Raw genomic sequence first — 23,824 nt, 5'->3', positions numbered from 1 at the left:
AAAGGCGTCCAGTTTACTGTGCGGCCTGCTGCTAGTGACGGAGCCCTCGGTAGTGTACTTTGTCAGGATTCAGCATTTTAAAAATTGAGATATAACTGACACGTACTACTCTATTAGTTTTGAGTGGACAGCATAATGATTCAGTATTTGTACATACTGTGAAATGATCACCACTTAAGTCTAGTTAATATCGGTCACCCAGGATTTTTAGTATTTATGCCATTTCCTAACTCTCTCTGCAGGTGTTCTCCTCTTTTTCCATGTCATCCTCCCCACTCCCCATCATCTGCCATAGGATTTGTCCCAGGCCCAGGGAAGCCCCTCTCCCTGCTTCAGGCCCTGGGACCAGCTTCACTTCTCTGTTCATCCAGTTGGTTTCAGACATCCAACGTGGCTACGGTGCACTACCATACATCACCAACAGGAGGCGCCAAATGTATGACGTACTCCAGCCTGAGGAGCACAGGATTTTCAGTGTGATAATACAAACAAGCGTCCTTTTAAAAATTCATACTCTGTGAACCAGAAGCTATTTTCACGTCTGGTGTAAGCATTTGCGAGGAGTGTGCCAGGAAATACAGGAGAACCCAGGAGCCATCTGCAAACAGATCTCGGAATACAAAGGCACCACCCTCGGCATGCTGCCCACAGCAAGGGGCTTTCTGAAAAATAAATCTATCATGGAAAATATGCGGCTCTTGCTACTATAGGCAGGTCCAGGGAGAGTCAGGTGGACGTAAAAGCCTAGAAAGTAAGAGGTTTGAGGAGCTCCTGGGTCCCTCCAACGTTGCCAAGTACAGAAGAGACAGCAAGCTCACTCTGGCCCCCTGAGGGCATCACATCCTGGTCCAGGCTGAGCCAGTTCTCCTTGCAGCCTCTGCACACTTCCAGAAAAGGCAACTCCTGAAGCCTCCCTAGCCTCTAAGTCTGGGATAAATTCCCTTTCCAAGTCTTCAGGCGACCTCCTTTTAGGTAAACCCAGGTGGGTGAGAAGCAAGAAAAAAACTGGGAGGGTGAGGAAAGTGACTAGTGGTTCCTGCAATAGGCCTTCTCTTCTCAGATTCTTACCAATGCGTGACGCAGGTTCCCTGTTTTCCCATCAACCACGCAAAGACACCTTCCTGATTAAGTACCAGCCATTTAACTGGCCATCTTTGTGCCCTGTCCACCATGATGCAGAGGGGTACAAGTGCCCTCCACAGGGAGTACAGCTGCCTTCCATGAGACACAGGAGTGCCCACAAAGGACTGGGTTTCTCTCCCAGCCAGGTACCTTCCCTGCCCACCTCCATCAAGATCCAGCTCAAAAGTTATCCCCTCAAAGCCTTTGCTAACTTCTCCTGGGCTAGTAGAGCCCCGAGACTCATACCTCTCACAACGGTCGGGATAAACTGCAGTTCTGGATGTCCCTGCCACAGACCATCACGAGGCTTTTCTGCCACCTCCACGGTACCAGAGCTGACGCACAGGCCAAAGGGGACAGAATCCGTCAGTGGATTGTGCGACTTATCTGGATCTCTTCCCCATTCTCTAAACAGACAGTAAACATTCAAATGCCATCAGCAATAACAGGGTCCTGCTGTACAGCACAGGGAACCATATTCAACCCCTTGTAATGGCCTATAACGAACAAGACTGTGAAAAGAAATATACACATGTACAAAGGAATCACTATGCTATACACCAGAAAATAACACAACACTGTAAATCAACTATACTTCAATTAAAAAAAGAAAAGTAATTGGCTAGAGGATCAGCCCTATGTAAGCTTATGACCTAGGCAGGAAAAAAAAAGCCATCAGCCATCCTCCAGTCCTGCGGGGCCTCGACGAGGCCCAGATGCCCTGAGGTGACAGCTCTCTAATGGAATGACACAGGAGACCCGGAGGGTGTGCCGCTGTCTCCAAAGCCATCGTGTGGCTGATAGGCTCCTCCAGGGAACTGGGGGTGCAGGAGCCAGGGCTGCTATCCCTGGATCTGGGACGTGGGGTCCATGTTTGAGGTTGAGGGGAGCACATAAGCAAGAATGTGGTCTTGGCAACTGCCAGACTTGGGCTCCAATTCTAGCTCCAATTAGCTTACTGGATCTGGAACAAATTACTTAACCTAACTGGGCCTCAGTTTACTCAGCACATGAGATAATAATGCATATAAAGGCTTTGGCATGTACTTGGCTGGAAGACATTCAATAAATGGAGTGTGATTATTATCACTATCGTATGCTGGCATCAGTGGTTGAGAGACCTCTATATCTAGGACCTGGGGAAGAAAAAAGGGGAAAGGTGTGGGGTATAGGGGCAAAGCTTCAGAGGGAGAAAAAGGAATGGTGTCTCCACAGATATTACCTTCCAGTCAAGGCTTCAAAAATCTACAGCAGTAACAAGAGAAAGGCACACGCTCAGTAAGGTGGTGGACTTACATGTTCATTGGTTGGTTGGCTGGTCCATTTGTTCATTTACTCATTCATTCATTCACTTATTCATTCATTCATTCAATTATTGAATGCTTACTTTGTACCAAGCTCTATGAAAACTGATCAGGACAGAGGTGAGTTAGGCAGACAAAGCTCAGCCCTTAAGGAGCTTCTACTTAGCAATAAGACACACAGTTTAGAGTTAACTGGAAACATAATTGAAAGTATAGTGAGGTGACCAGTGCGTATTGAATCATCTACACCTGAGAGACTGAAGAGAAGCTATACGGAGTCAGGGCCCCATTGTGGATTCGCTCTAGAAGATTAAGTTAAGTAAGGGCAGGACAAGACCATTAAGTGACACCAGGAACAAGTAAATGACAAACAACAAAGTTTGCAGTGAGAAGCACCAAAACTGGGTGGCCCCATGACACACATTATACTAGAAAACCATCTGCATGAACATCTGGGCTGGGACAGACTATGCATGTGAGCTCCTGATGTAGGCATTCCACGTTCCCCTGGAGGGACTGAACTAACATTTGCCTCCATTAATCTAACATCTCAGAAGGGAGTGACCTGATAACAGGCAGCCTAGGTTCAAATCCTGATGCTCCACTTACTAAAAGCTAGGGGCTAGGACAAAAACCGCCATGACTCACTGGCTAAATTTGTAAGGACATGCCCATAGCCTAAGAGCAAGATTTTAAGAGTAGGAGGAGCATTTCAATGGGAACAAAGGAAGCACAGACACATGGCAGGTGAGGTAGGGACATGAAATTGGACTCAGCCAATTAAATAACCAGAGAGTGACTTGCAAGGAGGGGCTCTGAGGCCAGGGAGAAAACATGTCTCAGCAGCCTTCTATTAACACAGGTGCTGCCAAGTGCTCTATGATAACACAAGGCTGGCTGTTCACTAGAAAATGAGTGGGCCCCTGGGGGGAGGTGAGGGTGAGCTGAGGATGTTCAGCAGGCAGGGAGACTCCGCTAGCAATCTTGGTTTGGGATTTTACTGAGGACTCAGTGATGAGACTCCCTCTGCTGAGTCTCCTTGGTATCTCAATGTTTCACAGACAAGGCCTGTCCATTCTGCAGGTCACTGACCATCTGAGCCAGAAGAGAGATTAAAGATCATCCAGTCCCATGGAAACAACCTAAATATCCATCAACAGATGACTGGATAAAGAAGTTGTGGTATATTTATATAATGGAATACTACTCAGCCATAAAAAAGAATAAAATAATGCCATTTGCAGCAACATGGATGGATCTGGAATATTGTCATACTAAGTGAAATAAGCCAGAAAGAGAAAGAAAAATACCACATGATATGTATGTGGAATCTAAAAAAAAAAAAAGACACAAATTTATTTACAAAACAGAAACGGACTCACAGACATAAGAGAACAAACTTGTGGTTACCAGGGGGCAAAGGGAACTTTGAAATTTGCAGATACTAACTAGTATATATAAAATAGATGAACAAGGTCCTACTGAATAGCGTGGGGAACTATATTCAATACCTTGTAGTAACCTATAATGAAAAAAATATGAAAAGGAATATATGTATACGTATGACTGAAACATTATGCTGTACACCAGAAATTGACACAACCTCGTAAACCGACTACATTTCAATAAAAAAAAGATCATGCAGTCCCTATTTCCTAAAAATGTTCTGCAAAACACCAGCTCTGACAGATCTATTATCTATTAAAGTAGATAATAGATATTCATTGGCATAATTTGAAAAAGTGTTTAGGGCCAAATAAAAGTGAGAGATGCTGGACTCAACATCTGAGACATCAGGAAGCCAACCTGCTCAGCTGGGGACTGAGCCTGAGTCTGGGACTCATCGGCCCCTGACTATTTATCAGTCAACCACAACACTTCTAAGAAAAGATTAGGAAAGTACATTACTGTCCAAAGGACTGTATTGGCCTCACACTCCTCTGAAGTAGGCCAGAGCCTTTCCATCTTGAGGTAAATACACGGTGTGACCGGAAAACAAGGTTGATAAGGGTTAAGGTTAATTACAACTCCCCCCCACCTCTTTCCGCTTGGGCTCTTCCATTCCCTCCATCCTTCTGTCCCGGAGGAAATCAGATCCATGAGGAGTCCAGCAGCACCATTCCTGACCAAACCTCACTGATAAATCACTGGTTCTCTGGTACTTGAGGGGTCCAGGCACAGATTTTGGAATCATCTGTCTGGGAAACTTCTAGGGGTTAAAAATTCAGCCCTGACTCCCCTTTTAAAACTTTAAGCACCTGAGGGGTTCTCTGCATTTTCAGAATAGCTCAACTCAGCAATAAGAATAATGATAAGAACACATACACTGAGAACTTGCTACCTCAAAGTACCCTTCTAAGGTACTACTACTGCTCCTGTATTGTCAGTGAATGAATTAGGGCCCAGAGAGGTTGGGTACTGGCCCAAGATCACTAAGGAGAGCCAGGGTTGGAACCTAAGGACCCTTGACTTGAGTCTACATTTTTAACCACCACTACCTACTGCCTCCATATGATTGTTCTGTGAGCCAAAGGATTACAGCCCCTGCTCTCCTTCTTTGCTCTGCCCCCTCCATTCCTACAGATAATGGAAGGGAACTGTCTCGACTGTGCACCTGCTACACGTAAGGCACTGCGCCTGGCACTCGAGCATCCTTCCCACAGCATAGCCTTTGTAGTATGAATCCACAGAAGAGGAATAGTTGTACTTGTTCAAACTCCCCTCTAGCCACATCCACCTCTCCAGGTAACAAGTGGCTGAGCCCAGATGTGAAGGTCTAGCTTTACAGCCCACACTTATTGCAGCTCGTCACTGCTTCCTTGGAAACGGCCAGATATTGCCTGACCAGCTGCAGTTTAAGCTCATTTATACATAACAAAGCATGAAGCACTTTCGTCATCTCTCACCCCCAGGATCACGTGGGGTTCTGCTATGTTTTGGGGGGGTACTAGGGAGGATCCCTGAAAATTCATGGAAGTCCACACAGGTCCCTAACATCACTCCTGATCCTCTTGAGGAAAAAAAAACAAAAGGACTTGGCTTTGATTTATATTCTGTTGTCTGAAAGAATTATGGTCTTATCACTCACAGCATCTGGCCCCTTCCCCACCCCTAATTCCAACACCCTGATTTTAAACTTATCTTTATAGCTTGACAGTCTAATAGATGACTTTAATTCCACCGAAGCCCTCACTGTGGAGGAATGACAAGGAAAATATGGGCTACGTAGAGATTGTTTAAAAAACTCAGTGATTCAGTGAGGTAGGGGGGCGTTTCTAAACACCCGGCTTTGCTGTCTTCCCATCTTACCAACCTTCCACAAGAATTTGTTCGGGGAGAAAACTTAAAGGCTTTCCAATGCCACTTATAAGCAGAGCTCTCTCCAAGCCCCCAGGGCTTTGATCTCTTCTCCAGAATAAAATGCCCTTTGGTGAAAGTGGGCCGGAAATGTACATGTAGTATTCAAGACAGTTCACTATGGCAACCTTGGTTTTAGAAAACGGGCTTCAGGAGGCTCCTGCTTTGAAACCACCAGTAACTATAGTCCCAGCTCCCTCCCGGACTCACTGGGTTGGGACCTTACTGAGCTAAGAAAAATCCATCCTGGAACAAATTACTATAGGCAAACATGATGCAAAACATACTCCAAAACACAACAATATTGGCTTTAGAAATAAAGCCTCATATACAGAGAATGAGAACCACCCTGCTAATTACCTACATGCCAATTATCCCATGTACTGACTGCTGTTAATTACCTAATTGCTTGTCTGCTGTACATCATTTAATTGCAGGCATTTCCTCTACTGTCCTAACGGTGAGTCAAAGGACTGATCACCTAGCCAGCATCCAGGAAGTAAGACCTCATCTCTGGTTGTAAGGAGACTAGAGCCCAAGTGAAACACTGATTCAAGAAAGCGTCTGGTTAACAACGGAGGGGAGCAAAGCATGAACTCAGAACCTCTTAGATTGAAGGTGGAAGGAGAGGACAGGCGGTGGAGAAAAGAAGGGAACAAATATTTAGTGAGTGGTTCCCACAGGCACTATGTCATTTTTTTTTTTAACATATGTGATCTTCTCAAGAAACTTAGTTATTAGGAGGGACTTTAATTAGACCCTTTTCACAGATGAGGAAACTGAGGCTTAGAATAGTTCAGTACTTTACACAAGGGCAGAAAGCCACACCAGGGTTCAAATCCAGGTCCTTAAGTCCAAAGCGGGAACTCTTCTTCACAGTACTAACATCATGGCCAGGCTGACCTGCTGCCCAGGCAAGCCTCGCCAGCACACTCAGCAACAGTGCGGCTGTCACTCGGAGGGGAAAACACTTCTCAAAGTGTTTGGGACCAGACTGTGGTGTACTGTACAGTTTTCTGAGTGTTCTGCAGGAGACCAGAGGCTGTTGGAGATACTTTGGAGACAATCTCTGCCACCTCTGTGGCATCGGGGAGAAAGCAGAAGCCAAAGAATACCATTATGGGAAAAACGGAGAACCATACTTACAGGAGACCCACCAGAGGGTGCCGTGCTGCTTACTAGGGTCAGGGACACATGCGGCTTTAGGAATCTACCACTTATTAGCTGGGTGGGTGACCTTGGAAAAGTGATTCTCTTTTCCATGGGGAGGTTTATGCCCTTGAGAAATGGAGCTGATCCTATAATGTCATGAGGCTGTTCTGAGGATTTAATAAGCTGACATAAACACACGCTGACACTGACGTATCTGGAGCTCGTAATAATATTACTATTCACTGTGTGCAAAGCTCTGATTGCCTATAGGAAAATGCCCAGAGAATCTGGCACCCTAGAAAGCCGAGGGTCTGGGATGAGGAAGGTGCCCCTTCACCTTCTTTTCATGGACAACTACATGCCATCTCCCCCAGAAGAAAGAAGGAGGCTGAACTTTCCTCTTGGCAAAATACTCATGCCCTGGTAACTAAGATGTCAGAACAACCTAATTTTTCCCTCCAAGAATGGAACTGGCCAAAAAAATGGGTGAGTACTGGCCTCTCCATGGACAGGAGCTAAACGGACAGTGAGGTCATAGCAGTTGGCCCCTTCTTTGCTGCAGAGAACCCTGGGGTAACACCCCCCAACAGAGCATCCTGCAGGGCGAGTATCCTGTATTTGCAAAGGCAGAAGCACAAGAGAAGAAAGAATAGGGTGTCAAGTGGACAAAACAAAATAATAATACGATTTAATATCCTGTCTGTAGGAGTTTTGCAAGTTTCATCTTATTTAATGCTCGCAATTATCCTACAAGGTGGACCATTTTCCACATCCCCATTTTCTGCATGAGAAAGCACTGAGAGCTTGCAGAAGCACCAAGTGACAGAGCAGGATGCAGACTGAGGGCTCATCTGGCTCAGAGCCCGCAGGCAAGGAAAACCAAAGGTCCAAGTACTGGATTGACCTTCAGGTTCCACCTCCTTCATCCTTGCCCTTGACCTCAGGTGTCATTGGAGGAAATAGAGGAAGGTAACAGATCCTTCCTGAGTTAGGTCCCAGGAGCAGTCCTGGGGGCTGGGCGGTGCTCATATGCATGGGTTTAGGGATAATGGGGTGAAGCTTGGAGTACAGAGGCCAGGGTCAGTCGTGAAGCTGTGAGAAGCAGGAAGAGGTTGGTCAATGAGTTGTTTCCGGCTCCAATTCTTTCTTTATCAATCCAACTCTATGATCTCTCTATAAAATGTCGCATTTATGAAATGAGGGTGGTGGGGAAATGGAAGAGAGACTGGATGGTCATTGGGGCCCCTTCCAGTGCAGAATCCTTGCTGTGCACTGGAGGAGAGCTTCAAGACCAAACAACTCCCCAAACAGATGTCAAAGGCACTGTGTTCTCAGCAATCTTTGCAAATAACGTGCTCGATTCTGCCAAGATAGAAACAGCCACAAGAATACACTTCACTTTGCCAGAAAAAAAATAGCTACAAGAATGATTCATGCATGTAATGTTCCCATCTTCTATGCCCTGTGTGACGAGGAATTAATTCTCAGAAGGACACAATGAGAGATGACAATGAACATCCCAAAATGACAAGCCTCTTTTTTTTTTTTCCAAGAAAAAGAATGGCTATCTCTTTATATAAAGGATCTCACTAAAATTCTCTTGGATCCATGCCAGACTCACAGCATTTGAGACTGGAAAGACATCTGAAGGTCAACTGATTTGACTCTCCACTGGTGTCGAAGTCCCCTCCACAATGTCTCTGCAGGCTTTCTGGGGGGGAACGCCTAAGTGTCTTCAGGGCAAGAAACCAGATGCCACTCAGAGCTGCCTACTGCATTCACTGGGCAGCGCTGATCTTTTCCAAGGTCTTTCTTACACTTTGGTTCTTCCTCTGCACCTTTGGCCACACAGACCATGCCTAATGCTCCTTCACAACAGCCCTTCAAATATGTGGCCCCTGAGGCTTCTCTTCTGCAGAGCTGTCAATCATTCTGCACTTAGAAAAGCAATCTGACCGCTGGCCCGCTGTTGTTGTCCTTGTTTTTTAAGACAGGTTTACTCGACCCACAGTTATTCCAAGATGATCACTCCACCAAATAACCCAAACTGCACTTTTTTTCAACCTACATGATTGGCAACACTGAAAGCTGACTGTAATCAACATGCTTTGATAAAAAGGAATAAGTCAAAAAATAGACTTTGAGAGAATCCACTTGGCTAAAAGCATCACCAGCAGGCATTCCATGTTCCCAGATAAACCAGGAAGAACTGTGAATGTGTGTTTCTCCCCCACAGCACCTTCCCCACTGGCATTTAAATGGCCAGCTTTCAAATGACAGAACCATACAAGTCATCCAGCCACAATCTCCCATTTTAGGATGTGGAAACTGAGGCACAGAGATCCCATCTCTTGCTCCCTGCCATCGCCAGATGTTTTTAATTCCCTGTACTGCATTAGGCATGGGGGACACCAGGGCACCAAGCCCTTGCCTTCCCAGGCCTCTGAGCAGGGACTCACAAGGCCAGGCAATTCAAGGAATTTTAAATAGGCAGAAGCCTATTGTTGGGATAACCCAATGACAGGCGTTTGGAACTTTGTACAAAAAACTTGGAAGGCAAAAGGCTGTTTTGTTTCTCTGTGCCTTTACCCAAACTGCCCGTCCAACTGGAACACCTGCTCTGTCTCTTTGCTTGGCAAACTCATCCTTTAAGACTCAGCTCAGGTATTACCCCCCCCCAACATTTTCTCCCTGGCCCCTCCTCTAGCCGCCTCCTCCTTTATGATCCCCGTGACATCTTGTACAAATCACACTCATTGCACTTCGCATCACGTACTGCACATACTCTTCCTTTGTGGGCCTTCTTTCTCAGACTTTAGGTTCCCAGAGTTAGGGAACTGAGAGCTATGCGGTTTTAAATGCCTTGTCTAGTTCTGCTGGCATGGACTGGGTCTGAGGAGCGAACAAATAAACATTTCAGCAGAATCTTAAGGGTTAACGGGAACCCTTCACACCCAGAAGGAGAGAAAGGAGCCCCAGGCTGAGAAAGCCCATGCAGAGACACAGCTCTGGTAGGGTCGGGGCCGTCTTCATGATGGGTCAGGGTGGCAGAGCAGGGCGTGGGAAGAGCGGCTGGCGTTGGGGTGCAGGGGTTACGCTCGGGCTGCAGATGTGAAAAACCACATAAGCCAAGCTGAAGTGTGTAGACACTGCTCTGTAGTTAGGGTGGCAGCAAAAAGTCCTCACAGAGGGGAGTGACATGGTTCAATTTGGTTTTAAGGTCACGCACATGGCCAAAGGGGGAAGCGCTGCACTGAGGAGCGACAGAAGACGGGAGGGTACGTTTGCAGACTACAGCTTGGTCCAGACACGGGCAGGCTTGGGATCAGGGGTGCTGTGGTCCCAGAGCTCAGGGAGAGCCCTGAGTGGGGAAGCAAAGTGCGGACTCAGGTTTGAGAGCTCAGGTGGAACCAACAGGATCTGATGAGTAAACTAAGGCACAGGAGATGGGAAAGAAGTATCAGTGATGATGGCAGGGTGGAACCCCGGGGCTATACTGCCGATGTTAACAGAGACAGGTACCATGAGAAGAGGAGCATTTTGGGGAGGGGGGAGAGCATGAGGCCATTTCTAGAAAGATTCCTATGACAGTTCCCTGGATGGTTTCTATAGGTCAAGAGCCACCTCCTTAACTAGAGGAGATAAATGAAATGCAAGAAAACCGGTCATGAAAACCTGGAGTACAAGACACATATTTCATTCCTCCCAGAGACAGATGGAGCAATTCTGATGAGGGTAAAAGAAACAAGTTCAGATGAGAAATCTTCTGGTTCTTAAAAACTACTACTCATTTCTCAGCCAGTTAAATTGGCAGTTGTATACAAAAGATTCTCTAGGCAATCGGATTCCATCTCTTTCTTATTTTCTGGACACCACTGAATCCTTTTCATATCTTTAAAAAAAATTATTAATACCAGCTGGCTAACAGCCTCACACCATTTAGTGGGTCCTAGTTGCCAGGGAGAATTCAGTTTCCATCAACTAAGTCTTCCTATTCAGCCATTTTGCTGACTAACAACCTCATTTTTAACTCACCTGTTCAAAATACTAGACAGTCTAGATTTTACTGGAGAAAAGCCCACAGACACACTTGTGAACAAACCCCTTCTGCACCAGAATCAATCCACCTTTTCATCTAGCAACACCCCTCTCCCGTCTTACAGCAAAAGCTCCGAAGGGCAGGCAACGAACAGAACCTCTACAGAACCAACTGCTCCACTTAACTCAACAGCGAAAGGATTTTCCTGGCCCACACGATTATCCTAAGTGCACAGACACTGCTCTGGGTAGAAGGCAAAAGGAAGCCACTAACTTACCCTCTTCCTCAAGTTGTAGGTGAGAATGAGGTTCCGGGAGAAGGAATGGGAGAAGGCGGTGTAGAATTCCAGCACTTTCTGCAGGGCGTCCCGTTTGATCACATGCAGGTCACAGTAGGTCAAGGCCCGCACATTGGCACAGGACTGGGCGAGGGTGGCTTCCTTCCAGAACACATCTCCAAACACATCTCCTTTCCCTGAGGAGGGAAAGTGGTGATGAGTCAGGTGCCAGCCAGGAAGGGCCTGGCCACTACCGTCTACCAGAATGCTGCCCATTTTGGCAGGCTACGGCTTGGGCTCAGAAAAGGCAAATTTGATTTTAATTTGCACCTTAACAACATGCAATTTAAGAAACTTTAAGTAGGGGGAGGGTATAGCTCAGTGGTAGAGGCGTGCTTAGCGTGCATGAGGTCCTGGGTTCAATCCTCAGTACCCCCATTAAAGTACATAAATAAATAAATAAAAACCTAATCACCTACCTGCCCCCACCACCAAAAAAAACCCAAAAAACAAAAAACAAAAGTAAAGTTAAAAAAAGAAATTTTAAAAGACCATATGACACACGTCAAAGTATAACCAATGACTCTGGATCATTCGTGTTACCTCCTGAACATCCTCTCCAAAAGGGGGACCCTGTGTTATTCTCTGTCACCCCCAGTTTTCCAAAACACCAGCTATAACCTGTAACTGTACTATTTACTTGTTTTTTTGTCAGTCTCCCAACATGAGAGTCCCCACGTCTCAACCCTCCACTAACACAGTGTCTGGCACATAGTAGGAGTTTTCACACTATTTTCAGGCAAAGGAGAAGTGATGGAGGAAGGCAGGCTGTGGATCTGCATTAATGTGGCTGAGAGGTCAGCATGAGGCTGCTACGGGGAGGTGTGGGCTCTTCATCGGGAGCTGAAGAACTGAAGGTGTCTCCCCTGTTTAGAATGAGCTCCATGGAAGAAGTTCATACTCGACACTCTTTGTCCACTGCCCTGAGGTTTATGTTTGTGTGGTGCCTCATTCCTCAGTCTCTCTCCCATACCCCCTTCCATGCCCACCGCCTTGCCAAATGCCCTCCTGGTGGTATAAAAACACAAGCCCAATGTAAATGGCATGTCAGGGTCCTCTATGCAGCATTCCATGAGACTATATTTAACAAGTCAATAGAGCACTAATCCCATGTAGCTATATTCTGGGTCAAATTTCTATCAATCTCCTCTGCTTTTCACGCCTAGGATATTCTTCCTACCTTTCCCAGAGACTTAGTATTTTAACATACATCTAATGCAAAGCTTAATTCATTCCTGGCACAGCCTCTGGTTATAAACAGCTTGAAATGCTGTTTATCTCGTCTCCAAATTTTCAGTCCAGATAAACACACATTTGAATCCCCAGGGAGCCAGAGAGGAGTATTTGGGTGGAAGGAAACAACGCTACAAGGGTGAAAAATCAAGCTGACGATCCTCAAGAGAGCCGTCAGCCCGTGCACCCAGCTCAGCCACACGCCACAGCCAGGACCCAGGTACCCGTGACACCGTGTGACTGACAGGGCAACTGTTTTCCTAACACAGGCTAAGGAGGCAATTAGACTTTTAAGCACCTGGACAGGACTTGACCTTTTCTCAAACACCAGAAAGTGTCCCCTCTAAGTATATAAGGTGCTCCACAGGTACAGCCTTCTCTAAGCATCTCCATGACATAAACTGAAAAGCAAGTGCGCTGGACATGTTATTTCACAGTTCCCTACGTGTTTGTGAAATAAGGTGCAGTGCGAATTTACGAAGTTGGTTTACTGACTCAATATGAGTAGGCAACATGCTTGGGGTAGCTTTTAGGTAAATATGTCTTTAAAAATGTTAGTTAAATTCCCTTACCAGATGTTTTTCAAAATCTGTAATAGAAGCAGGCTAACTTTGGGCAGGGCCCAGGAGATGGGAACGTTTCTCTCCGTGAGATACCACCTGGCTCCCATGGAGACAGGCTCATTCAGTGTGTGCTCCGGAGCATGGAGTCCTCACCAGTTCGTTCCAGCATCCTATAATCTCTCTACACTGCACTGCATTGCCTCTCACGCCTCTCATATTTATGCAATCTGATTCTCCTGGAGGACACTCTTCTTCTGACATGGAGTATGGTACACAGTCAAAAAGTGGACCCTATCCATACACTGCAGCTTACATCAAGAGGCAAAGCCAAATTCCCCTTCCTTGAAACTGAACTTACTTTGGTCCCCTTGCCTTCATCAACAGAATGTGGCAGAAGTGACGGGCTTGGATTTCCAGGCAAGGTCCTAAGAAGCCTGGCAGCTTCTGTCTGGGTCTCTTGGAGCACTTACTCTGAGGATGCTCCCTCTTGGAACCCAGCCACCACGTTCTGAAAAGACCACACAAGAGGTCGCATGTAAGTGCCCTGGGGGACAGCCCACCTAACTTCTCAGCTGCCAGGCAGCCTCTGCCAGTCGTGTAAGCAAGCCCTCTTGGTCACTCAGCCTGGTTGAGCCTTCAGATGACTGCAGCCCCAGCCCACGCTGGCCTGCAACCACATGTGGGAAGTTCAGGGGAGAACCAACCAGCTGAGCCAAACAATCCACAAAATGATGAGAAAGAATACATTTCTTAAGCCACTACATTTAGGAGTGTTTGGTTAAGCAGAAGTAGATAACCAGAATACAGAGAATCATGAAATGCTAAGCTGAGAAACCCACGAGAAATTACTTAACAGTTTACCTAATGTTCCAGCTGAATGTCACCAATCATTGCAGCTCTGAACTGGCACTTCAGTCCCTTTTACAAGTTCCCCAGTCTCCTATCAGAATGAAATGCAGTACAACTAAGCCAACTATTGAGAGCAGACCACTGGTAATCTTGTCTGATTCTTACTAAGATGGCTTCATTTAAACAAAACCCAATATGTGAACATTATATTTCTCAAATGAACTGGGAGTAGTCTTTCTAATTATGAAAGAATCTATAAAGTAAAAGAATAGCTCCTCGTGTGTATTTAATGTATGAATTTATCTGTAAAAATTCAGTTTATAAATAACTCTTCAGGGGCATACCTATTTCATACAACAAAAGGCAACCATATTCTGGTTGAAATACACCAGGAAATAAATCAGTGCATCCTTAGAAATGACAGATTCCCACTGTGAGAAGTTTTCCAATCAGAGGTTTTGACAGAAACAATAAATGGAGACAGGTTCCTACTACAAAAAGTATTTCACGGTAAGACAATCATGATTAATCTGTAGGGTCTAGGAAGCCTCAGTGTTGTCATAACTTGGACCTGATTTTTCAACCCAAACTGAAAATCACACAATCTTTCTTCCTGTCAAGGCAACATTTTTGCTATAAATGATGTTAGTGAGATTTAAGAATCCCATGTCAGAGGACCTGTCAGATTCAAAACAAACCCAAGAGTACTCGGGCAAATGAGAAATGTATTTATGACGCACCGAACTTGGGAAAACCGTCAGGGACGCAGAGCATTTGGCAGGAGGCTTGTAAGTTACACACATTGCTGGAATAATGACTTTCCAGGTCAGGGTTACGAATCAGAGGCCAGGACAAGCCCTGCACCCACATTCATTTCTTGCTCCCTAGTCTGAAATGACTGTTCACTGGAGAACAAAAGGTACCCCAATGCACTCAGCCATCAAACTTCTTGAGGCAATTAACTTATTGATTTATTTATTACACTGAGGCGCTGGGGGCAGAATGCTCAGACCTAACATTCTAAGTTTCTAAAATACATTCTAAGTGGATGTTCTGAGCTGGGGGAAAAGAAAAAGGAAAAAAGGGGGGGGGGGAAGCAAAAGCAAGGCATTCTGATTAAAACTCCAAGCAAACATCCTTGTGATAATTAATCCTCCTCCTCCTCCCACCCCAACTATATGCCTGTCTTTACTGCGCCTCCACTTTCGCAGTAGACAGAACTAACCCTCAGGGTACAACCACGGGGCTGAAGAACATTCACAAAACAGAGGTGGAAGTTGGGACACAGCGTTAAGGTGGCCCAGGGAGAAGGAAGAAACATCCGCACAGGACGAAACCAAGACTCTGCAGACAAGTTAGTGCAATGAGGGCAGAGGCTGGAACAGACACTCGAGGGGGCTGAAGCAGGGAGGAGGATGAGGGCGAGGAGGGTTAAGAGGGTGATAAGGGACAAGTCAAGAGGTGCTGGGACTGGGAACCCTGACAAGATCCGCAGCCTAACCGAATGTTCGAGTGGCAGGGAGCAATCTAGCTCTGAAATGGACAACTGCGTGTGGAACACTTGAGAAAAAGTCCTGTTTATTCAAAGAGAGGCTCTGACTGAGTTTGGGGGGTCCAGAGCAAAAATGAAATTTCCAGCTACTTCTCTCCGCCATTCCCTATGGTGTCATCTTACAAGGACCACTCATGGTGGTATCCCGGACTAAGCAAAACATAATCTTGCAGTTAAAGTCATCACATGCTGCTAAAATCCTCAGCCATGTCTAGGCCCACCCCAATCAGAAGCCATTCACTCATTCAGTCATTCATGCAACTCTTGGTAGGCACTGCTCTGGGGCTGAGGTGGAGCAGGGAGACAAAGCGCAAACTAGAGACTCGGGATTATAATGTGTCAGGGGCTGTGACGGGGGGAGTGCAGGAGGGGTACCTAGCTCAAGCTCAGGCTTTCAGAAGGTGTGGGGTCTGAGCTGAGATCTAAAGGTTGAGTCCCAGAGAACCAGCATAAAGATGTAACAAAGAGATGATTCCAAGGGGCGGGAATTGCATGTGCCAAGGCTCTGGGGCACAGAATACACTCTTTAGCAGGAATGAAAGCCATTCAGAAGCCTCTGGGTTACCCCGTGTTTGGGATTATCTGCTCCTTTACTTGCCTATAGAGATGAGTGTGTGGACAGTATGCTTTGCCGTCCTTCGAGGGAAAGTGCCTCGTCTCCTCATTCAGCCACAAACTCACCTAAGACCTGGGTTCACTACACTGTTGGGGACTCCATCCAGGGAGCAGAAACTGGTGCCAGAAACCCAGGATTTGATGAGGGCCAGACCCCTCAGCCCACCTGAGTGACTTAATTCCTCCTCTCTGGGGCATCAGGAAGTCTCTTGCCCTCAAGCCATTTCAGGTCTAGAGAGGACTTGTCATTCAGTGCACAGGATGGTGAGAGGTGACTGAGAGACTCTGGCGTAATCTAGTGAGGCCCTGGGGGAGCGCCGTCCTCTCTCTTGGCCTTTGGGATAAGTCTGCTTATGGGACACAGGAAAGGAGCTGGATTAATCTCTCCAGGCAAGCCCTGAGCCAACTGCGCACACCCACTGAGCTGGCTAGTGCAGGAGGGCCGTGGTGGGATGAGAAGGACATGATGGTTCTCAGACCTCCTGGATTCACAATACACGCTGGGCATGGGAAATTCAGGTCCTCAGCATCCTGTCTGAGACACAAAGAGAATTTGCCCAAATCCCTGCCCCCTGGCACTCCCCGCAGCACATTTAAGTACTCTATCAGCCACTCCCAGCACAGGCTTCAGGGCCAGACAAGCTGGCTTCAAGCTCAGGTGCACCCTGCTGGGGGCTTGAGTGGGCCCTGGCTGGCCTCTCCTCCGTTCTCTCTGCCTCCAGTCATGTTGGGGTTCTTAGACACCCTCCAAGGCCAGCTCCCATTTCATCTCAGGGCCTTCCCAGCCCTGCCTCGGACACTCCAGCCTGCTCCTTGGTCTTGGTAACTCCTGTCACACATCCAAACCTCCTCCCTGACCCCTTGGCGAGAGCAGCTCCCCACTGTGTGTGCCCTCGGCACTCTGGAAACACTCCTCATTTCTGTCATTGCTGCACACAGCAGGTGCTCAATGGTTGTTGGATGTGTAAATAAACCAAGGGCACTGGGCATCTTACTAAACCACTCCCGGTGTCAAGTTACTCAGCTGGAAAACGTTGGTAATAATGCCTACTCCGTAGGGCTGTTGTACAGTTTACAGGAAATAACATGACCAAAGCACCTAGCACTATGCTTGGCATCCAGTAGGTGCTCAATAAATAGTAGCCACAATGAAAGAAGAAATCCCTGTGATGGCCTTGTGAAGCCCACTCCACAGGGGTCATCAGCCCCATTTTAAAGAGTGACAGTGAAAGAGAATGTGACAATGAATGTACGTTCACGTATAACTGAAAATTTGTGCTCTACACTGGGATTTGACACAACATTGTAAAATGACTATAACTCAATAAAAAAGGGAAGGAAGGAAGGAAGGAAGGAGGGAAGGAAGGAAGGAAGGAGGGAAGGAGGGAGGGAGGGAAGGAGGGAAGGAGGGAAGGAGGGAGGGAAGGAGGGAGGGAAGGAGGGAGGGAAGGAGGGAAGGAGGGAGGGAGGGAGGGAGGGAGGGAAGGAAGGAAGGAAGGAAGGAAGGAAGGAAGGAAGGAAGGAAGGAAGGAAGGAAAGGAAGCTCCAGAGCGGTTCAAAACATGGCCCATGGCCGCCTGGGTTTCCCCACACCGCTGTGTGGCCTCCACCCTGGGAGAGGCTCCACGCTGCTCCCTGCGGGCTGTCCTCTGCGTCCCCTCCCTCAAACAGCTTCCTCTTCAAGGGTCAACATTTAGGGAGCTCAATCTTGGGCAGGCACCATGCTCGGTGATGGGAAAAAGGGTAAATCTGGACAGCTTTGAACTTCAGAAACCATGGCCTTGGGATCCACATGTTCCCCAGAACCGGTTCTCTCCTTTTGGGGAAATAGAATCCATGACCTCTAGCTGGGTGCAAAGATGACCAGAATAAAGACTTCACCACGGTGAAGTGTGGCCACTTGTCCGAGCTCTGGTTAAGGGGAGGGGTGCAGAGAAATGTGACCTGAGGTGACCTCTCAGGTCATGCTCCACCCTTCCTCTCTCCCCCAACCCCCCTGGCTGGAACAAGACGTGAGCTCTCTTAGACCACGAGGCCAAGGTGACAACCCAGTTAGGACGAAGCAACAGGCTAGAAGGAAGCTGAATGCCTGATGCCATGAAGTTGCCACCCCAGCCGTCTTAGACCTGGACAGCTAGCTACAATGAGACAAAAACAAGTTTCTGTCTTGTCTAAGCCTCTATTATTTTGGGTTTTTATTGGAGAGGCTGAACCTGTAACCTAGCCAATTCAGAGTCCACAGTCCAGTGGGGCAGCACAGTGTGTTGGGCTCTATGGGGGAGGAACAGACACACCTGCTCCAGGAAAACACCTGGGTTTCCACGTGTCTGAAGGACTGGGTAGTACATAACATGATGATGGAGGTTCCGGCAGCACATTCAGAGCAAAAGCTCCAGTGACGTGAGCTTAACAACTTGGTGGTACCCACCTGCCTTCCAGATCAGCCCTGACTGCAGAGCAGGGGGCCAGGATCTGCTGAGGAGTCACTGTGCGTCAGGCCAGGTGCCAGCCAGCGACGCGCTTCAGGCACCTGCTATGTACCTCACTCCAAAAGTGCTAAAGCCCAGCTTTCAAACTTATCCTGGAACACTCAACTCTCCCCCATGCATCAGTGGCTGTTTCCCTTGCATCGTCTGAGCCCATGGCAGGGAAGAATGGCAAGCAGGGTCCTGACACCTTGTAAATTTTGCCTCCTCTTCTCTGTAGTGAAGCCACAAAGCTCCTCTTGTTCTTACTGAAAAGAAAAAATGCTGCTGGCAGTCTGGGACTTCTGCTTCACCTGCTGCAGCTTAGAGACATGAGGATGTACATCAAAGACAGACAGACAGACAGACAGAGTGGAAATCTCATCAACTTGCCTTCCCTTCCAAGCCAGAAAGATTGACTCCTAGGAGTAAAGCTTTAGCTTTAAGTGCCAGATTGTATCGGGTTGTGTTGTGGTGTCGGGTGCTGAGCCAACATGTTTTATTGGATTTCTTTTGCCAACAAAGAAAGCGGGGACTGGAGATACTCAGGAGTCTGTGGCTCCGGGGGCAGGAGCACAGCTCACCCCATTTCTCCTTCTAGAAAAGTTTGGTCTCATGTTAGGTTTTGCAGGAAAGCTTGGAGTTATTCAAGAACCATTTGTTTTCTTTTCAAGTTGGTACCAAGGAGAGCAATTGCTCTGCTCGTCTGCAAACCATCTCTGTGTTAGGGATGGGACACTGATGTGGGTCAAATCCGGTCAATGAAACTCACACAAGAACTTGTAACGCCATACGTCAGGTCCGATATGAACTGCCTCTCACGCTCCCAGGCAGCTATTAGATCCAGAGGTGAGGTTACACTTCACTTCTGCCCACAATTCAATCCAGTTCAGCAATTCGGCCCAACCTATTACAGATCAGGCAGTGATGCAGTGATTAAGGGAGATCTAACAAGAGGTTTGAATCATCGCTACATACAAGGGACTTACACTGTAAGGAGTGTGTGTAACAATGAAGTTAAAACAAACAAAAATGTAATCCAAGGTATGTAGGAGGCTGACCTAGACAGGACTATGGAGATTACATAGAGAAAAAGGGAATGGAGCTGGCATTTTACAGTGAGGCAAGAGAATTTAGACATAGGAAAGAGCTGGACAATCCTTCCAAACAGCAAGGGGGAAAGTTGGATGGCTGGGAATGAAGAGAGCTGGTTTGGAATATGCTCTCCAAAGCCCCCACCACTGCCGCACCTGGTGAAATGCAATCCATCATGGTAGTCTCAGCTCAGATGTCACCTCTGTCAGGAAGCCTTTTTTGATTTCTCCTGGCTGGGCTGGATTAGATGCCTGTCTTATGATAAGTCTTGGCACTACATTATATAAGTGAAAGTGCATCTTCACTTGTCTGTCTCCCTGGTGAGACAGTTAGCTCTAGGCCAGGTGTGTTTATTGGGTTTACTGTTGTATCTCCAATTCCCAGTACTATACCTGGCATGTTTATGGAATGTACAAATCAAGGCACTAACGAAAAGATGGATCTGAGTGGAACAGCATAAGGTGGGCCAGGATTTGAAAGACTTAGAATGCGTTAGGATGGATGACTCTGAGGACAGGACTGGTTCCTGGTCTGAGGGCAAGAACCTGAGCATCCTCAGGAAGCCACATTGCCAGCCTGACTCCTGAAGGAATTTACTGACCTGCTTAGAAACATTCCCGTAATTCACTCTGATCCAGCCTCAGGCTAAGCTGAAAATTTATGGATGAATTTAAAGAGAAAAATAAAGATGATGGATGTTAGAAATTACTCTATGATACAAACGTTCTCCTTAAAATTAAACCTGAAATTAAAATTTAACCAGAATATAGGCCACCAGCCTTCCTTGTGGAGACTATACCAAGCATGAGCAAGCAATGCTGGCACTGCTGTCTGAATGGAGGCCCACACATAAGTGGTCACATTAAAGCAATGGCTTGGAAACATCGTGACAATTCTTCTGTTCTTCACAACGGCAATGAGATAAAATTAAATTAGCCGAATATCTCTCCACTAAGTAAACAGATCACACATCTTCCACTGAAGGCGGGTGATAATTTTCTAAGATTGCTACAGGTAAGAATGAAAAATTGACTTGATTTTCTCCCTTCTTTTGTTTATAAAAGAATGTATGTACATTATCGAAAATAAGTGAAAGATACTGGAAAACAGAAAAATACCAGCTCTTAAGACCACTACCCAGAAAACTTCAGTTAACATTTTGTTACATTCTTCATCTTTCTTCCGCCCATACACGCATTTTTATGTAGTTGAGGTTACTGCTTATATAGTTATATATTCTGCTTTTTTCCCCACTTAACATTATATTTGAAACATTTTGCCTGCCAATAAAACTTCATATAGCATCATCATAACAACTGCCTTGACGTGCCATAACTTTTGATTTAACCAGTCCCCTCTGTCTGGGCTCTCAAGCTATGAGAATTTCCTTTAGAAAGCTCTGTCAACTCCCCTAACTCACTGTGTCTTCAGGAACTGCAAACCAACTTTTTTAAAACTGGTCAAGCAAAAAGAGAACTAGGAAAGAAAACCTGGTCTACACCCCTACTCTCTATCAGGTGACGCACATATTATTTAAAATAAATGCTTTCGCATTTCTGAAGCTCTAGATGATTCACACTATGGCTCCTCGCTAGGATTGTGGATTTAATACCATCACTTCAGTTGATGGAACAGCTATATGAATATTAATGCTGGACTGGAGTGTTTAGAGAGACACTTAAACGTAGATTCCTCCCCTTGTGCTGAGCATGAGTAAGTGACATTATCATCTGGTGCATGGCAGTAATGTTCACGCAGCAACTTCAGCAAGTCCCCGGGGCCACGAGGAGCAAAGCATCACAGGAAGTGGGGCCGCCCCCCTCACCCCCTCGTCATAATCCTGGGAAACATCTCTGTCAAGGACTTAGTTTCTCCATCTCTAACATTATGAAGATTTACACAAAGCTGCTGCATTGCTAAAGAAGCCCTTCTCTTTCCATTGTTTAACCACCCTTCTTATCAAGAACAGTTTGAAGGAGGGGTTCGGGAGTGCCCACTGAAATAAATGGCATTTTTGATTGGATCAGGAAGTAACAAAAGAAATGCTGTCCAGACTTCTTTTTGAAAAATAAAATGTTATTCTTTCAAACTGTATCCTAATAATCAGAAAGATATGTGAAACTTGGAATGAAGCTGACTTTCTCAAGATTTACTTTAAAATGAAACGAAAAAAAATCCTGATTTTGAAAGTAGCATAGTGTTCTTTTCAAGAAGACCTGAAAGACAGATGAATATAAAAAAAAGAAAATGAAAATCTCCTGGGGTCTCAAAAACCAAAGTTATCGAATATAACGTGGTGTGGTGAAGACGTGGACTTTTATCTACGAATGTTTCTCCCCACATGGTTGAGATCATACTGCATTAAAACATTGTAATTTACTTACTTTACTTATCACAAGAGTTTCTAATATCATTTAAAATTCCTTGTGAGCATTTGGAATGACTACACTCTCATTTCTTTTAAAATGCTCTGAAATACTCGGTCATTTAGAAAGACATTCCTGTGTTCTCTTTGCACCTGTCACTCCCCCATCCCCCTACTTTTGATTCCTTCCTCTGAATCCTAAATCTCTGTCTTGAGCCCTGACTTTTCCCCCAGTTCCAGACCTGCCTTTCTGAGTAGCTGTTGAGCACTCCCCAAGGAAGCCCCACTGGCCCTTAAATGCAACAAGCCAAAACCAAGTTCATCCCCTTTCTGTCTCTCCTCCTGACTTAGCTTTCTTCTGTCGCCGATGCCTCCATCTCCCCACCCACCTGGATGTCAGAATCACCTCTCTTATCTCCCCACATCCTATTATTGACAGCCTTTCAGGCTCTCCTCCCAGAATGTCTCAGCCACCTGGCCCATCCTGCCAGATTCAGCAAATAAAAACAAGGGACACCCAGTCAAATCTGAATTTCAGATAAATGGGTACATTTTCATATACATATGCCCCATTCAATATTCTGGAAATACTTAAGCTAAAAATTATTCTTTGTTTACATGAAATTCAAATTTAAATGGATGTCCCATGTTTTATTTATTTGTCCCTACTTCTGCCCTGGTTTATTCTGCCCACACCTTTACACCTCTCATTTCTACTATAAGCCGTCGTCTCCTAATGTCTTCCCTGTCTCTATGTCAAATTCATGAATTTTTGCAAATCACATCGCTAATAGTGTCCCACTTTGCTCACCACTTTGGTGGTTGTCCACCGCCTAGTTCCTCGTGCTGACATTTAGAAATGTCTACAGACCAGTCATGACCTGCCTCTCCAGCCCAGGTCCACTGCTGCCCCTCAGGGCTCTCAGCTCCAGCGCCAGTGCAGCTCCATGGTTACGCAACAGCCCCCACACTTGCCATCTGAAACACCCTACCTCATATGGCTAAATCCTAGCTCTATCTTCACGGAGCCACCATCCTGGGCTGGGCCTTATCTCCTTGTATGTAGATGACTAGTAAATTTATCCTACCATTTTGGCAGGTCAGAAACAGTGGAAGACTGGCAATTTCAGGTGGTTTAGGATAACGTAATAAAAGGCCCCCTTCCTCGTGCTTCCCTGCCTTGCTATCCCCCATGTTTATTACCTTACCCCCTCATTCCACACAAAAGAACATCAAGCAGTGACTGCCTAAAGCAATGGTTCTCAAAGTATAGTTAGTCCTCTAACCACATGCAACGGAATCACCCCATGGAAGGGAGGGCATGTTAACAGTGCAGATGCCAAGACTCCATCCTAGAGCCTCAGAATCAGAATCTATAGGGGCGGACCTGGGAATCTGCATTGTGAACAGGCTTTCCAATCGAGTCACTGAAGGACAGTTGATTTACAATGTTGTGTTAATTTCTTACGCTCACTGACGTTGAGAACCACTGGCCCACATGGAAAGCCTTCTCAGTCCACACTACTCACACTGGACCTTGAACGTGCCACGTGTATGCCTACCTCTAACGACTCTAGAGGCTCACAATGGTCTTTCTAAGTCCAGCTCAACTTCCACCTCCTCCACGAACGTTTCCCTGTTTACCCTAGGACGTCTATAGAAAGAGGTACCTACGTACTTACTGTCACTAATCATGCATTTGTCTCCCCAAATGGGATAGAACATTCATCTAAGATAAGGATTTTCTCGACACTCCACTCAATCCCAAACAGACTA

The 23,824-nt window shown here is 46.2% G+C and overlaps 1 protein-coding gene across 1 annotated transcript in view; it reads right to left on the bottom strand.

Annotated features, from left to right (window-relative positions):
- The window catches only part of KCNH1 (potassium voltage-gated channel subfamily H member 1), a 337,403-nt gene that overhangs the window by 68,213 nt on the left and 245,366 nt on the right, over positions 1-23,824 (bottom strand). Inside the window, exon 10 of the mRNA XM_074351867.1 lies at positions 11,252-11,448. Coding sequence (XP_074207968.1) covers positions 11,252-11,448 — 197 coding nt within the window. The remainder of the gene's footprint in view (positions 1-11,251; positions 11,449-23,824) is intronic.

The sequence above is a fragment of the Camelus bactrianus genome, chromosome 23 (assembly GCF_048773025.1).
Source record: "Camelus bactrianus isolate YW-2024 breed Bactrian camel chromosome 23, ASM4877302v1, whole genome shotgun sequence".
Classification (NCBI taxonomy): domain Eukaryota; kingdom Metazoa; phylum Chordata; class Mammalia; order Artiodactyla; family Camelidae; genus Camelus; species Camelus bactrianus.
Note: the sequence above shows the minus strand (reverse complement) of the source record. Positions and strands in the feature narration are given on the sequence as shown.